Below are 14,518 nucleotides of genomic sequence, written 5' to 3' on the forward strand. Positions count from 1 at the left end.
ACAGAGAACAAAGAAGAAAGGAATAGAACTATGAGAGGGAGGATTTGCTCAAGTTTCTGGAGGAAAGCAAATGCTCAACAGAGGAACATTTCCTACACTGGGGTTTAATCATGCCAATTTTTAATCATGCCAAATTTACTTTCTCAGGGGAATATGAACCAGTGCTGCTAGTGGACCATACATATGTTTTCCACTGTTCTGAAATTCCTCAGGAATTGGTGAAATATTTTTCATTTTCTGACAAGCATGGTTTTGGGGGGTTGGGAATTTGGAAAGTTTGTTTTCCATTATTACTATAAATTTAGCTTTGAAACTTATTTTTGTGATTTGGAATTGTTTCTTGAGACATTTATAGGCCTATACAGAAGAAATTCTAAAGAAAGTAAGATTAAGATTCCCTTTATTGATCCCCATGGGGAAATTTGGGTGATACAGAAGCCCCAGCACTGAATAAATAAAGGTTAAAGGTAGAATTAAAATAAAATAAAGTAAAAATAAAAACTATGGGGACCATTACTGTATTATGCAAAATTGTCCAAGTGCCACCCCATCTGCTAGTGATGTACATTGACGTGATATAGAGCATAATGAAAGTGACAGTGTGAAATGGCAGCAGGTATACAATGTGAAGGTCTATAGTTAGAGACTATAGACATATATGGTATAATTATTGTATAATTATTGTAACATAATGTATAAAATGTTTGCACATTTTTCATGATCTTCAACATAAGTTAATCAGGCAAACAGCATCAGCTACTAAACAAAATGATCAATCACATGTCGGCTTTTTTCCTCTTAGTGAATCATAATCACTGTAGCAAACTACGGAAGTAAACAGCAGTAGAGAGCTGTGTTGGCCCAGAGATTTGGTCTGGTTAGTCACACAACATTTGTAGGTTAGAATTTTTATGCCTGCCTGCTCATTTGATCTATGATTGTTTTGTTTTTTTTTTCCATTGACTCTTGGTTTAGAAGACTCCTGTCTGCACAAATTCCTTCCTTGAACATGTTGCACGAAGCCATATTTATACCTTCACAATCTTTGTTCACAGAGATGTGAACACTTCTATTGCATTGTACATTTCCAATGGCAAGGTGAAAGGCTGAAAGTACTGCAGTATTCAGGGTCAAAAATGTTTAACTGACTACTAACAGCTGAAGATAGATATGTTCTGAAACTTCTGTAGCAGCTCAAATAATTTGTTCCATGGATATGAGCTAACTAGCTTTCATCCAAATGTTCTTCTGCAGCTTAAAGCAACTTACTAGTGGTGAGTGTTTCACATAAAGTAAGTTTCTATTTAAGCCATTTCCTGTTTTACATATAATTCAGGTTACTGAAAGGAGATATGGTGCTCCTCTAGGAAAAATGAGCATAGAATTCATGTCTTGGTTAGATTTTCTTTGCTGATTTAAGATGGCACTTGGTCTGTATTAAAAACAAAACCAAGCTTTTGGAATGAAGTTCACATTCAGTTAACTACATAGCTGCACCAGGCTAGCCTGCAATGCTAAGCTACTGGCGTACCTTAATGGCTTAGTGGTAAGCACTGAACATCAGTAGATGGTGTACAGCTTCATTCTCTCTCACTGAGATGAAAATATTTGTTTGTGTTTTGACACGACTCTCTCCTTGTCATAAAACTGTCAAGGACAGACAGCCAGCACCTCTTGCCTTTGCATTGCATCTGAGTGGTTGTTTGAGAGGTCCATTAATCACTAATACTTTTTAGTATGTGTTTTAGTGTACACTAAAGTCTAACATGTAAAAGAAAGCAATTAATGTATATTAAATATATGGAGTTTTTATCCAGAAAATTAAAAAAAGAAACTAAACATACAAAAGTGTTAGCACACTTTATGAGAAGGAATTTTCATATTAAAATATTACACATTTGTCTGAAATTTCCTTACACACTGAGAATGAACCCTTAAATAGTAATCAAAACTGAGAAAACAGAATTAACTGAAAGAACAGTTTATTGCTGTATCATTGTAGCAGTGTAAAAGTAGCAGTGTAAAAGATCTTACAACATTTACAGTGTAAAAGATCTTACATTTACATAAATGTAAAGATAAATGTAAATGTTGTAAGATCTTTTACACTGCTACAGTCTAGTGCCTCAGTTTGTGAGGGGTAAAAGATTCCTATATGGAGCAGATGAGGCAAATAAGGAGAGAGACACACACACACACACACAGTCATACAGGCCATAACTGGCACTAAGGCACATAGTGCCTTAATCCCTGTCAGTAGATGGTCCACAAAAAAAAGAATACAGCACAGAGATACCACCTGATTCTAAGATTCATTTTCAGTTGATCAGTGGGTATAGATGGAAGACTTTCATATGACCATTCTTCTTCTGCATGACAATTTTCTATAAAAGCTCTGTAATTTCTTAAATCAGACTGCATATTTAATCTCTGTTAGAATAGTCTTTGGATCGCTACAAATATTTCTTATTATTCGTCTACTTTAATATGAGTGAATAAGGCTATAGAATCTGCAAAAACATGACTAGTGAGATATCTGCATTACTGTCGACTGTGATTTTTTGAGCCATTTTTCTGAAGGTATTTCTATATCATATCCAAGCACGATTAATTGTGTAACAGTAATGTAATACAGTCCTGCACATCTTCTTGGATCATAGCCAATTACTAATTACCCAGGACTGGAAAATGTACAGGGTTATGTTAAAGAAAGCTAGTCCAGTGTTTGTTTTTTTCTACATCAACATGAGTTTTACATCAACTTATAGTGTTTATAGGCCACTTCAAACTCTGCTTCATGCTAATGCTTTTCCTGTTGTTGGGCAAAAGTAAATGTGTTTAAAGTGAGGTGCAAACCTCCATGAACTGTTGTTTTTCATTCTAAGAAACCATTAATAGTACCTCTGAACAATTGGGTGTCAACAGGCAGTCACTCCTTATCTCTATGGAAACAGAACCAAATACACATAGCTGAAGGTGTGCCATGTTAGATCTTGTTCTGCGGTAATTTTATTTTATTATTTTTTTTTGTGTGTGTGTGTTTTGTTGTTGTTGTTATTGTTTTTAGCACTGTGGTGATATAGTTCTGGCACATATGTTTGTCTTATAAAATTCACTTATCATTGCACTGCAATAATCTAAGAGGCTGTGTGCATATCAAAAGTGAGATGCTACTAGTCATTTAGGCTAATAACTTCCATTTAATTAATAGCTTGTTTTCTCCAAGTGGTATTCAACTGTAACTTTGAAAACTGTGAGGGACAAGAATGCAGAGCAGGTGTTGCATTCAATTCAGCTGCCCCTCAAATTCATGTTGTCTTGAAATCAAGTCAAATCAAGCATGTTCACTGAAAAGAAATCACTGCCGGGACTGAAAGTAAGAGGTTCATGAAAAGTTTTATGACTGCCTTTGTCTAGACTATCAGTGTTGAACAATCCAAAACGTATCAGAGCTATGGCTTAAAATATATTTACAGCAGAATTATTTTGTTTATTTTGATTAAAGTTCATTTTCATTTCGCCATAAGTTTATTTTTTGGGTACCTGCCCTTTTTCTTTTGATCCTCGGGTGTTTATTATTTGTAAATCCATTGTATTACAGCTTTTGAATTATTTTGCTAAAATTTGTATTGGCTCAGCACTTTCTCAATTTCTTCTATAAAGGCCCATGTTAGCTACTGATAGTCTACCAGCTCTAGTGTTTATAATATTTCTGCATCCTGAGTCCCATGACGTCTCTTATACACATGTAAGTGAAGTTAAACTTTGTTCATCCATTTCATAACAAAAACATACCACTTTCCTGCCTAGAATCATTCAAGTAGGAATAACATATTGCCACCTAACAGAGAAATGCAACCTGGGGCCTGGGGCAGAAGAGGTTATATGTCGAAGATACTAGAATAAAGCCCTATATCTTTGTTTACTTAAATGTTCATTTATACAGCTTTGTCTATCTTTTTCAATCTATCTCTTCTGGCAGACATGTTTTAAAAACCTTTTAAGGCTGGGCCACACAAGTCTGAAATAATTAAAACACTGTCAATTTCTGTTTCTTTGGAGTCATATTATCCATTAAGCACAAATAAACATTGCTTCCACAAGTTGTACAAGCAATCGGAGTAGAGTAGTTAGGAAACAATCCTATCTCCAAACAGAGTAGGGTAGACATGACCAAAAAAATTTTCTCTACACTTCTGAGTACAGACCTAATAAATGATCTACTTAGCAGTGCAAGAAGTGCATTGTGGGGATTCCCCTCCTGGACAGGCTAGTGAGATGTGCTGGAGGACAAATTGGTGGATATCTGGCTGGAGTTCCTAATTGTACTGCTGGGCCATTTTATTCCTGTGACTTAGGAGAGGTCCGGCTCTGTCTACCATCTCGTGGCCCTGGCCATCCCTGCCCTGCTGTCTGTGGACCCGACTCTCCAGAGTTCCGGGTGCTATAGGCCCCCACTGCCTCCAAAGCATCCTGTTCTTGCCCACTGGACCTGCTGGACTCACTGCTGGCTCCCGCCTTCTCTGGCACAGCATTTCCCATGATGATGCCTTGCCATGTGCTTCCTTATTTTAATTTCATTCTTGGTTCTGTCTTTTGCTTTGGTTCTCTTCTTTAACTTTTTTTGCTCTTCACTGTTTTATTGTTTTCAGGTGATCCTCATTTTGTCATTACTCTGTGTCTTCTCTGTCTTGTTGCTCGTCCTGATGTTTTGTAGTGTTCACATATCACTCCCATTCTTCAACAGCTTCACTGGTTACCCATAGTTAAACTTGTCCAATATAAAATTTTCCTACTAACCTTTAAAGCACTTCATGGCTTTGTGTCCTCATATATCACAGAGGTACTCCATCCATACATTCCATCTTGCACATTAAGGTGCTCTGATACAGGTTTCCTCACTGTCCCCAAGTTTAGGCTGTCCACCATGGGTGGCAGGTCATTTAGTTTTGCTTCACCCTCTTTCTGGAACTCCTACACCAACTTTAAAACCCAGTTTAAAACCTTTTATCTCAGTATTTCCACTCAACATGTACCACCACTCTTGATTGATGCTGCTCAGGCATCTTTGTTTGTTTGTTTATTTGTTTTTTTGTGCATACTTCCTTATTTTGTAAATTAACCTTGGCTTTTTGTGAAAAAGGCACTATATAAATCTAACATTATTCTAATTCTAATTCTAATTCTAATTATTATTATTATTATTATTATTATTATTATTATTATTATTATAGGCTACAATGCATTGACTCCAACTTAAATTGCATTTTGATTATAAAATACTTCTAATGACCTACAAAACACCGAAGAGGCTTGCTGCACAGTACCTTAGCTAACTCTTGGTGCATTAAGATTTACCACATCTGTGTAGATTAAAAGGTGCAGGCTTTTTATTAATGCCCAGAATAAGGAAACCTATTGCAGGGGGCAGAGCCTTTTCCTATAAAGCTCTCACACTATGGAAGCCTTCCTGTCAATGTTCAAGCCTTAGACACAGTCTAAGTATGTAAGGCTAAGATAAAACCCCATTTGTTTAGTCAGGCATTTTGTTAAATACCCCTCATTTTAGGTAAAAATGAAGATCTGGGAGTTCATGTGCATTGACAGATATGCAACTGCAATGTTGTGATCTTCAACTATTTTTTGTCACTCAAGTTTTGTTGGCTGAGAGTGATGGAGTTATGATGCTCCAGAGAGCCATCATACCTGTGTCTTTTTAGCTGTGCTGCCATGACTAGATGGAGTCCATCCTTGCACATTATACATGACTATTTTAGACACTTTGGTATTTGAACATGCCTAATTATCTAGCCTTTCTTTCTGCCAAGGTACATCTACTCCTGCTGTCATGATATTGTTAAGCCTCGACCCGACTCAGCTGTTGTGGCTCTTCCTGCCCTCTGACAAGCCCCACCCCCCAACGTAGCTCCTCCCACCTCCACCCCAGCCAACCACTTCTCTGCTCCTCTGTGCAGCTGTTCTTGAGTCCTTCCTATGCCAAATGGCTGTTGTAAAAGCACTATATGAATAGGTTTGACTTTGAACAGGCATGCTGGTAAGAGGAGAACCCATCTGTAATGAAAGTTGAAGGCACTCACCCTACCCAGGACTCAAACCCAGGTTTGACAGGAGGTAAACATGAGCTCAGACCACCAGACTAAAGAGTCAGCTCCCTGGTACAGCAGCCAGAGCACCTATTTAACCTTCCTAAGTGACAGCCTCCGTCACCCCATCCTTCCCTTTGGAGGGTGATGGTCTGTATCAGAGTGCTTTCACCTCCACCTGGTGGTGTGAGGAAGAAGAAAGACTGGATGTGCTGGCAAAAGAATGAGGAGGAGAGACTCGCCAGGCTGGTGAGAGGAGATTGTATAAAAGAAGAAAGATCCCATGGTACAGCACCACTGTGCAGCAGGTGGCCATGGGGATAGAATCTAATTTGAATGCAACAATGCTCCACTTTGAACATCTATTCAGCTACTTCTCAAAGGAACAGTCATCTGAATACTTTTGTCCACATGAAAACAAACAGATAATGGTTACTATACATCTAGAGTTACTATACATCTTTATCATGGTTTCTTCTTCTTCTGCACAACTAACAAAGCAAATGCTAACCTAGTATTCTTTTGAAAGAAATTCAAAAGACTTTAAAATGCAAGAGCATAATGCTGTCATGTTTATGTTGCAATATTTTATCAAAGTGTAGACAGTGAGACAACTATCCATTAGTCCAGCATATATGACTTTATCCCAAAGAGGATCAAGTAAATAAGCAGCAGTGCCACCCCAAGATCAGCTTTCACTTTACTAAAAGAGAAATTGGCCAGCTTACTTATTGTATATCTCTTAAAGCCTTTAATTTGTAGAAAGCTAGGAAACTTTCCAAAGGTGAGATCTCTAGGGAGTATTTACGTATCATTACAGTATGGTTATATACCACTCTGGTATATTAGATGAATAGGTTAGTAAAAATGTTCAGTAGTAACCACATCCTGTCCCATCTTGAAGAAATCATCCATCAAGAAGAAAACTCAATCTCAGATGAATAACTGTAAAGTCAATGTGACATTCTTTTTGTCCCTCTTTCTCTGTGACCCGTGATACAGTTTATGCACTGAAATCTATAGCGCTGTAAAGGCCACAGAGTGACACAAAGTTTATGAAACATGACTTCAAGACTTCAAATCCTCTGGCTCATGATCTCATTACATTTTTATCAAGATTAGTCTTCCACTAGGAAAATAATAATCTGTAGCGATGTGTTCAGGTTATGTCATCATTTGCTCTGTTTCTGATTGATTTTGAACACCAGGATGCAGAAGGGCTCTAGTTTGAAATGCTTCATTTAAAATGCTGTCAGATCTTAGAGTGACTCTGTAGAATTTTTTTGTTCCTTCAGAAAGGGTTAATGACAAAGGTCCAATATGTCATGTTATTCCATCTCATGCACTAGAGGGAGATGCTTTTTCATAGTTCGGTTATTCACAAAGCCACTAAGAACAACTACCACTTGCCTTTAAAGCAATCCCCAGGTAACCAAAAACAGAGAAATTACATAGATTAGAAATTAGATGTGCTTTCTCCTTATTATGTACTGTGAAGACCAGAATGTTCTTCCTCAGGAGAGCTTAACATTAAAATGAAACATCCATTTGTCTAGGCTCTCCCCCAGTATTACAATTGCCTGAATGTAATCAGCATGAATTTACAAACCAAGAATACCCTCAAAGAGCATTTGTTGTGAAGCTGGTGTGGAGCTGCCCATCAAGTATAATTTCACAAAAGGCAGCATTTATTTGCTCATCATTTCATTTATATATTTATAAAGCTCATTTATAAACAACAACATTACCATATCTTATGTGGCCAGCTGTCAAATGATCAAGCTGTCAAGAATAGTTTAAGACCTTATAATTGGTTTTTTTTTAAATGCTACATCTATAAAACTAGATCACTCTGGGAAGCATTGACCAAAAGTATCTTTAATTACCTGGAACACTCTCTTTACTGTTAAATTATAATAATGTAGGAAAACAGGCTCTGTTCATCCGCTTTAATTTGTTGCAATCCAGATTTGCCACTGTAGACATAAGAATAGATTATACTGTTTTCAGTTGTTCCAAACATGAAAGGTTCTTCTTGTTTTTGTGAATGTATGTTTAAAGTGTATCTCTATATCTTACTAAAACACTCAAGTCTCTTTGTTATGTTGAGGTAAAACCTGTACATAAATCAAGACTAAACCTTTCCTTTAAGGGAAAAAAAATGCTTATCAGTACACTGTTGAGGGAATAAAGAATGCTTATCAGTAACATTTTGAATTTTTGGTAAAAACATTGCTTCAGTCTTAAAATTGGGGCAGCGATGGTTCATGTGTGTATTTTTGGAAAACAATTAAATGTGAATAATTTTGTTGTTTTACCAAGTTTGGGTTCATTACTATCACTGGTTTCTAAGCTTTTCATATGGCTTACAGATAATGTGGTCTACTTTATTTAACCAGACCAAAATATGCATGAATTGCATAACAACTGCATTAGATCCTTGTAGCCTCCTCTCCTTTACTCTGGATCATATACATACAGCATGCAGTATAACAGGTTCCACATAAGCTCTTTGGTATAGGAACTGGTTCACCGAGTCACATGATTAAAGAATCAAATCAGTTTTTTTTTCTTTATTACCTAATGTCATAAACAGTTATACCAGCAAACAGTTTAGTTTGCTAGTCATTTCACCCAAAACAACAAAACAAAGTTTTGAGGCCTAGGCTTAAAGGGTGAACAGTTTAGCATCAGAAATTAAACCTGCAAAACCTCACCACAGAAAAAATAGCAATGTCATATCAAAAATACTATAGCTGAATCATTTTAGAAAAAACAAAGACATGATATCCATTTTTAGTGATCAAGAACTGTCAAGTGCTACTTGCAGATTTGCTGAGGCTCTTTTTAAACAATAGGACAAGCACTGATGAATCAGTTGAGGCCGGCCCACTCATTTTAGACACTTTATCAAAAGCTATTAAGTAAATCTACTATATTCTGAAAAAAATATATCACATGCATTTTAACAGGCAAGCAATACTGTCCTAAGATGAACCTTTTTAGATTTAGCTCCTTCCCATCAAAAAGCTAAAAAAAACACACGCATGAGGAACAGTATCCAAAGTTCAGAATGTTCACAGAAAGTTATGCTTGGCAACATCAAAGTCAGAACATGAAAACATTCCAAAACAATCCATTGCCCCTAATGTGTCCTACTGCCTGCCCCATAATTATGCTTAACTGAAACACTTCTGAAGTCCTTGGTATACAAATATCCATAGTTTAGAGGGAGGTGTCGATGTAGACAAAGATGATGACGAGTAAATTCAGAATGGTTCCAGCAATCCCAAGGAAGGCCAGGATAGATTCCTCTTTGCTTTCACTCTTTTGTTCTCTTGGCTCTTCAGGGCCGATGGCATAATTTAACATTTCCCTGTGGTGGGTCAACAGCCTTCTCCTAAATCCAGTCTGCAAAAAGATGACAGATTCCATTTAAACATTAAAGCAGAAGGAAACACAATATTTGCATTACTTCTGATCAGGAAGTAAACTTACATGTTTCTGGAAATGTCTGAATATCATTATTTTCTGTGTTTTGAGTGAACCTGCTGTCAATGACGTTGAGAGCAATGTCAACTGGTATTCTCAAACTTTGCCCAATCTGTAGCTTTGCCAGGGGATTTAGTAACAAACACATTCAGCTCCACTATTCACCATGTGACACACTGAACTGTCAGGCTCATAATGACAAACTTGATGTGAAGGGAGCTTGAAGAGAAGAGAGCTTACCTGATACAGCACCAGGAGGATGAGAGCTCAACCAAAGTTACAGAATTCAGGACAAGGTCCAAACTTCTGTGCACCAGGTCACTTGTGGCACCTTGTGCAGTGAGGAGCTATGTGCTCAGACAGGTCCAGTCAGCTAAACTATCAGCACAGAGCAAGTGAGATATTGATCACTGTCAAAAAACATGGCAGTGATGAATCTTTATATATTATTAAGTTGTTTTGAATTTACACTGGTCCCTCAAAACATTCAGTTCACAGGCATAAGTATTATGTACGTGCTTTTATCTGCATTATGCTTTACCTCCAAATGCATCTGTTTCCTCCAAAGGCACCATTGCCAGTGGCTGGGCTCCAAGGGTCCTGAGAACAGTACTTCTAATAATTACACATACATTTGTTGAATACTGGCACTCTTAGGCTCCTTTTTAGAAGTGTTCTTGAAGATTGTTTCGACTGCTCAAGGCATTTTGGGTCCTGCCCAGCTGTCTGTGTCTCTTCAGAGCAGAGGAGTCATACATCCTCCAGGCACCGAAGCCAATGACCTGATTCTGTTAGTACGCCAAATCCACTTGGAAGAACAGTGTTCTTCTCACCAACTGCCTCTTATATCAGAGAACCTGGAGTTGCCAAGCAACAGGCATGGGATGAGCTGAAGGATTCTGGGAGGTGAAGGCGCCATTATTTTCTACATATTTTGGAAATGGATTAGTGGGCAGTGGAACCTGTCACATGAGGGTTGTTTAGTAGTGTTTGTATGCCTTCAATTAGTGTTTATTACTGACCAAATAACCACCTTCAGATTTAATTACATGTTATATCTTGTATGGAATTGTATACAAATATCATGAATGGTAAAGAAAGGGCAAGAAGACAAGATTATATTATATTATATTATATTATAATAAAACTGAGTGAAAGACAAAAATCATACAACATTCCATCCACTTAAATGTAATACATGTGAATCTGCTGAATCAAGGCTCCTGAGCAGAAACCATATACCAAAAAATGATTTAAGTCCCATTGGATACACACTGATATCAGAATATTTTTGCGGTGGTGTGAAGTCAACACATCTGTCTGTAGAACTCAGAACACTATCTGCATATATGGGAAATCCTAATTAGCGGAAAAATGATAAGTTTCGCAATATATGTTAGTGTCGTAGCCAATAAGAACAAGTGTAGTGGTGAAAAAAATGACTAGGACAAACTGCTTTCTTTAAAAACAGGACATTGCTCAGTTCGTAGAAAGAGCTGTTCAGAGTGAAGCATGACCAGTAGTAATCTATGAGCCCTGATGTCATCATAAATCATAAATTAAATGCAGATTTTTCTGTTTGGAAGACTAATCGATATATACTGACTTCCAAGGCTGCTGGGTCAGAAGCAACATTTACACAGCATGCAGCAAACAGAAGACAGACTTCACAGAGATAGAGGTCAGGAATAATTTAGCAAAAAAAAAACAGACCCCATTTCAGAAATGTGCTGAATTATATTGCATTTCTAAACTCTGTTCCAGGATCATCTTGGCTGCTTCAGTTAGCAGCTTCAGCTTCCCTATTAACAACAAACAATACTCAGTCCTAGAGGACTAATCAGTGAAGACTTTATTCCACTCAACAGCTAAATATTAAGCTCTATATTAGAATCTGACTATCTGAAGCAAGGTGTCTTGTTGTATTTGTGCAACACAACCACAGATGCAGTTTCTTAATTTTCCAGTATGTCATACCACAATGACCCCTGCTGGAGATTTATGAAACCTAACTTTCTACCTAAAAGAGGTTCCTCCCAGGGCCCATTTTAGATTTTGCAGAAAATTAAAATGAATGGAACATTGGATGCTAGTGGAAGGTCTTTAGATGTATGTCTTGTTTCAAGGTTTCATGGCACTGAGAGATGAGCACTTCCCTTGAATAGAGTCAATATATTCCAGAGAAATGGCGTGTACCCATCTCTAGGCACTCTAGAAAACATGCCACTGCTTCCGGCCCTGAACATTTAATTACCCAAATGTGGTTGTTTATAACACTTAATCTTTGTTTTATTAACGTCAGTATTACCAGTAGCACTTACCATATGATATTGTTTGTCTACTTTAGAGTCAATGTTGGTATAGGAAGCAGTGTGATGACAAAAAAACAAAAAACATTTATCTGATTAAATCACTCTCCTTCATTTTCACCCTTGGTGTGATTCGTTTGAGCATTATGAAGTAATTGCACTCGGATGTGGGCCAAATCATCTGCAAGACCCTTGAGAGGAGGTGGTCTTAGTCCTGTCCCAAACCAACTATGAAGTGGTTTGTTTGTGGTAAGAACGTGATTTGACCTTGATCCAAACCTTCAGGTGTAGTCCGCAAGTTTGAGCTAACAGCATTTTAACCTCATATATTGCCCAGATACTTACTACATCTGTGAACAAATGCCTTCTCTGGGATTTTAAACTGCAACAAGCTCCATGTTAAGCTGTATAGAAATATGAAATAGTCCAGAACACTGGACCTTCTTCTAGCATTTACTTTCTTGCTCCCACACAGTTGTGACCAATAAACAGAGAAAAAGTTCACACGTGGTTTGCTGTGATGTATTTTTGCATTCTTAAAACTTAGAAATTGTATATCCTTTTCAGTGTGACTGGACACATGAAATTCACACGAATGTGAGACACCAAGATCATCATAGGCTATACAATATATGCTTCAATATTTTATTGACAAAGTATGACTCCAAAACTACATTTCATACATTTTCAAATATATATAATTTTAAATATATGTTGGGTACTACATGAGTGTTATGAATATAAAGGTATACACAACATAAGAAAATTATTGTGTAATACAGTGCACATCTGTGTGCAATGTTCTGAGAATTTGGGTACAGTTTGGTCTTCAGTAAGTCATCAAACCCAGCTTCTATAAACACATTTGAAGCACTTTAACTCATACATCCACAACTGATAAAGACATCTACTTAGACTCCTTTTCTTTGTCCAGAAGTGCAGATCTGATGCCCAACTTCTCAAGTTCCTCAACCAAGTCACCACTTTGATGCATCTGTAGGAGAATGTCACAGCCCCCAACAAACTCTCCATTGAAGAACACCTGAGGAATTGTTGGCCAGTTGGAGAACGTCTTCACTCCTTTTAAAAAGAACATGGTACAATTTAATTTCAGACCCAATACACAAACAACGTTTTTGTAGAAAAATGATAAATATGTCAAGAGATCCATTACTCATTTTGCTTCTAAGATCTGTCGTTAATGCTCCGCAGTCAACGCCCTGTCACTTGTGCTGCACACGACTGATAAACGCAATCTGAATATGCAAGATCACTTAGCTAACGTTCATCATTTGTTTATCCAGGGCTTTTCCATTAGATCAGTAACTGACCTACATTTTAATTAACCACACCGCCAACTAAATCCTGAAACCACAACTACATTCAATGCATCAACTCGGATAATAACGCTTGCTCAAAGGTTTGACGCCGAAATCTCATAATCCCGAGTAGTCATTTGGCAGGCCAACAGTCTTCCCATTGTTTTAATCTTTACTCCTAACCACCTGACTGGTCTAAACATCAGAAATTGATTAGTTTGCGATATTAGCAGATAAGATAGCTAGTTAGCTAATGAGACCTAGTTTTTCTCTCTCCTACGTTTCTCAAATGTAATATTTAAAAGGCAACCAAATCAATCTTTTCTTAAAAGAAAGTTATCCGCCTAGCTTCAAAATCCGTACGTATTTTTTTTCCCTGTCTCAGTAACTATGCAGATTCCCGTTCCCTTGAACATAACCTAACTAGTTGCATTATTCATATTAACGCTAATTCTGTAAATGTTATAGCTAGCTAAACCAATATTTACCATCAAGTTTCATTTATCTCAAAACTAGCTAGCTAGACAGACAATTAGCTACTTGCCAATTTACCAATTCCATATTTACCCTAACAAGAACCACACAATTGACTACCATAACCTACGAAATTGGTACGCTAGCAGTCTAGTTATGGATAGCTAGACAGCTAGCTAACTTGTCGGATATCAACTGACCTTGTCTAAGGTCTTGGTCCTCCAGAACGTTGTAGGCGGCATAATTATTTACTCCATGCATTCTAAGGATCTGGACCACAGCGTTGCTAAAGCCACACATAGGCTGCTGCGGAGTCCCTTTCATAAACACTACAACTCTGTCCTTCTTCACCATCTCAGCAAGGCTGTTATGATTTTCTGCTGTACACATTCGACGGGGCGAAATATAAAGAAACTGCCCATTGTTTTGATTTGACCTGTAAAGCGACGTCATCGCCCGAAGAGATGTAGCTGTCAGCCTAAATATTTTGTTCATTTTATAAAGATTGTATACAAACAATGCAAAAAGCAATAAAGCAGAGGGATTTTTTTTTTCTTCTAAGACGCCGCAGCAAGACTTTTCAGGAGCACCGCCCTTAAACGGAAGCTATTGAAACAAGACACTCATTGGCCTGAGTATATTTTACTCTTCTGCAATTGGCTTAAAGACATGTCAGTTATTATCAACATTTGTAATGGCGCGTTCGTACAACCCACGTTGGGCGGATCCTCTGATCGTTAATTCATATGCATTCGAAATTGCTGAGACGAAGGTAATTTGAAGATCGTCGTACTTTCGCGGACCTGAGTGATTTGAAAGT

General features: G+C 37.5%; 1 protein-coding gene and 1 long non-coding RNA gene across 2 annotated transcripts; both read right to left on the bottom strand.

The window, feature by feature from the left end:
- Positions 1 to 8,719: 8,719 nt before the first annotated feature.
- On the bottom strand, positions 8,720 to 10,382 carry LOC113571736. Its single transcript, XR_003410018.2, has 3 exons — positions 10,138 to 10,382; positions 9,837 to 9,974; positions 8,720 to 9,515 (listed from the first exon to the last, which is right to left on the bottom strand). It is a non-coding gene; the product is annotated as an uncharacterized LOC113571736 (long non-coding RNA).
- A 2,137-nt stretch (positions 10,383 to 12,519) lies between these two features.
- Positions 12,520 to 14,293, bottom strand: glrx5 (glutaredoxin 5 homolog (S. cerevisiae)). The gene is made up of 2 exons (XM_027000844.2): positions 13,899 to 14,293; positions 12,520 to 12,985 (listed from the first exon to the last, which is right to left on the bottom strand). Exons 1-2 carry the CDS (start codon positions 14,191 to 14,193, stop codon positions 12,813 to 12,815), a joined length of 468 nt encoding a protein of 155 aa, XP_026856645.1. The 5' UTR covers positions 14,194 to 14,293; the 3' UTR covers positions 12,520 to 12,812.
- Positions 14,294 to 14,518: the final 225 nt, after the last annotated feature.

This window comes from Electrophorus electricus, chromosome 3 (assembly GCF_013358815.1).
Source record: "Electrophorus electricus isolate fEleEle1 chromosome 3, fEleEle1.pri, whole genome shotgun sequence".
In the NCBI taxonomy this organism is placed as follows: domain Eukaryota; kingdom Metazoa; phylum Chordata; class Actinopteri; order Gymnotiformes; family Gymnotidae; genus Electrophorus; species Electrophorus electricus.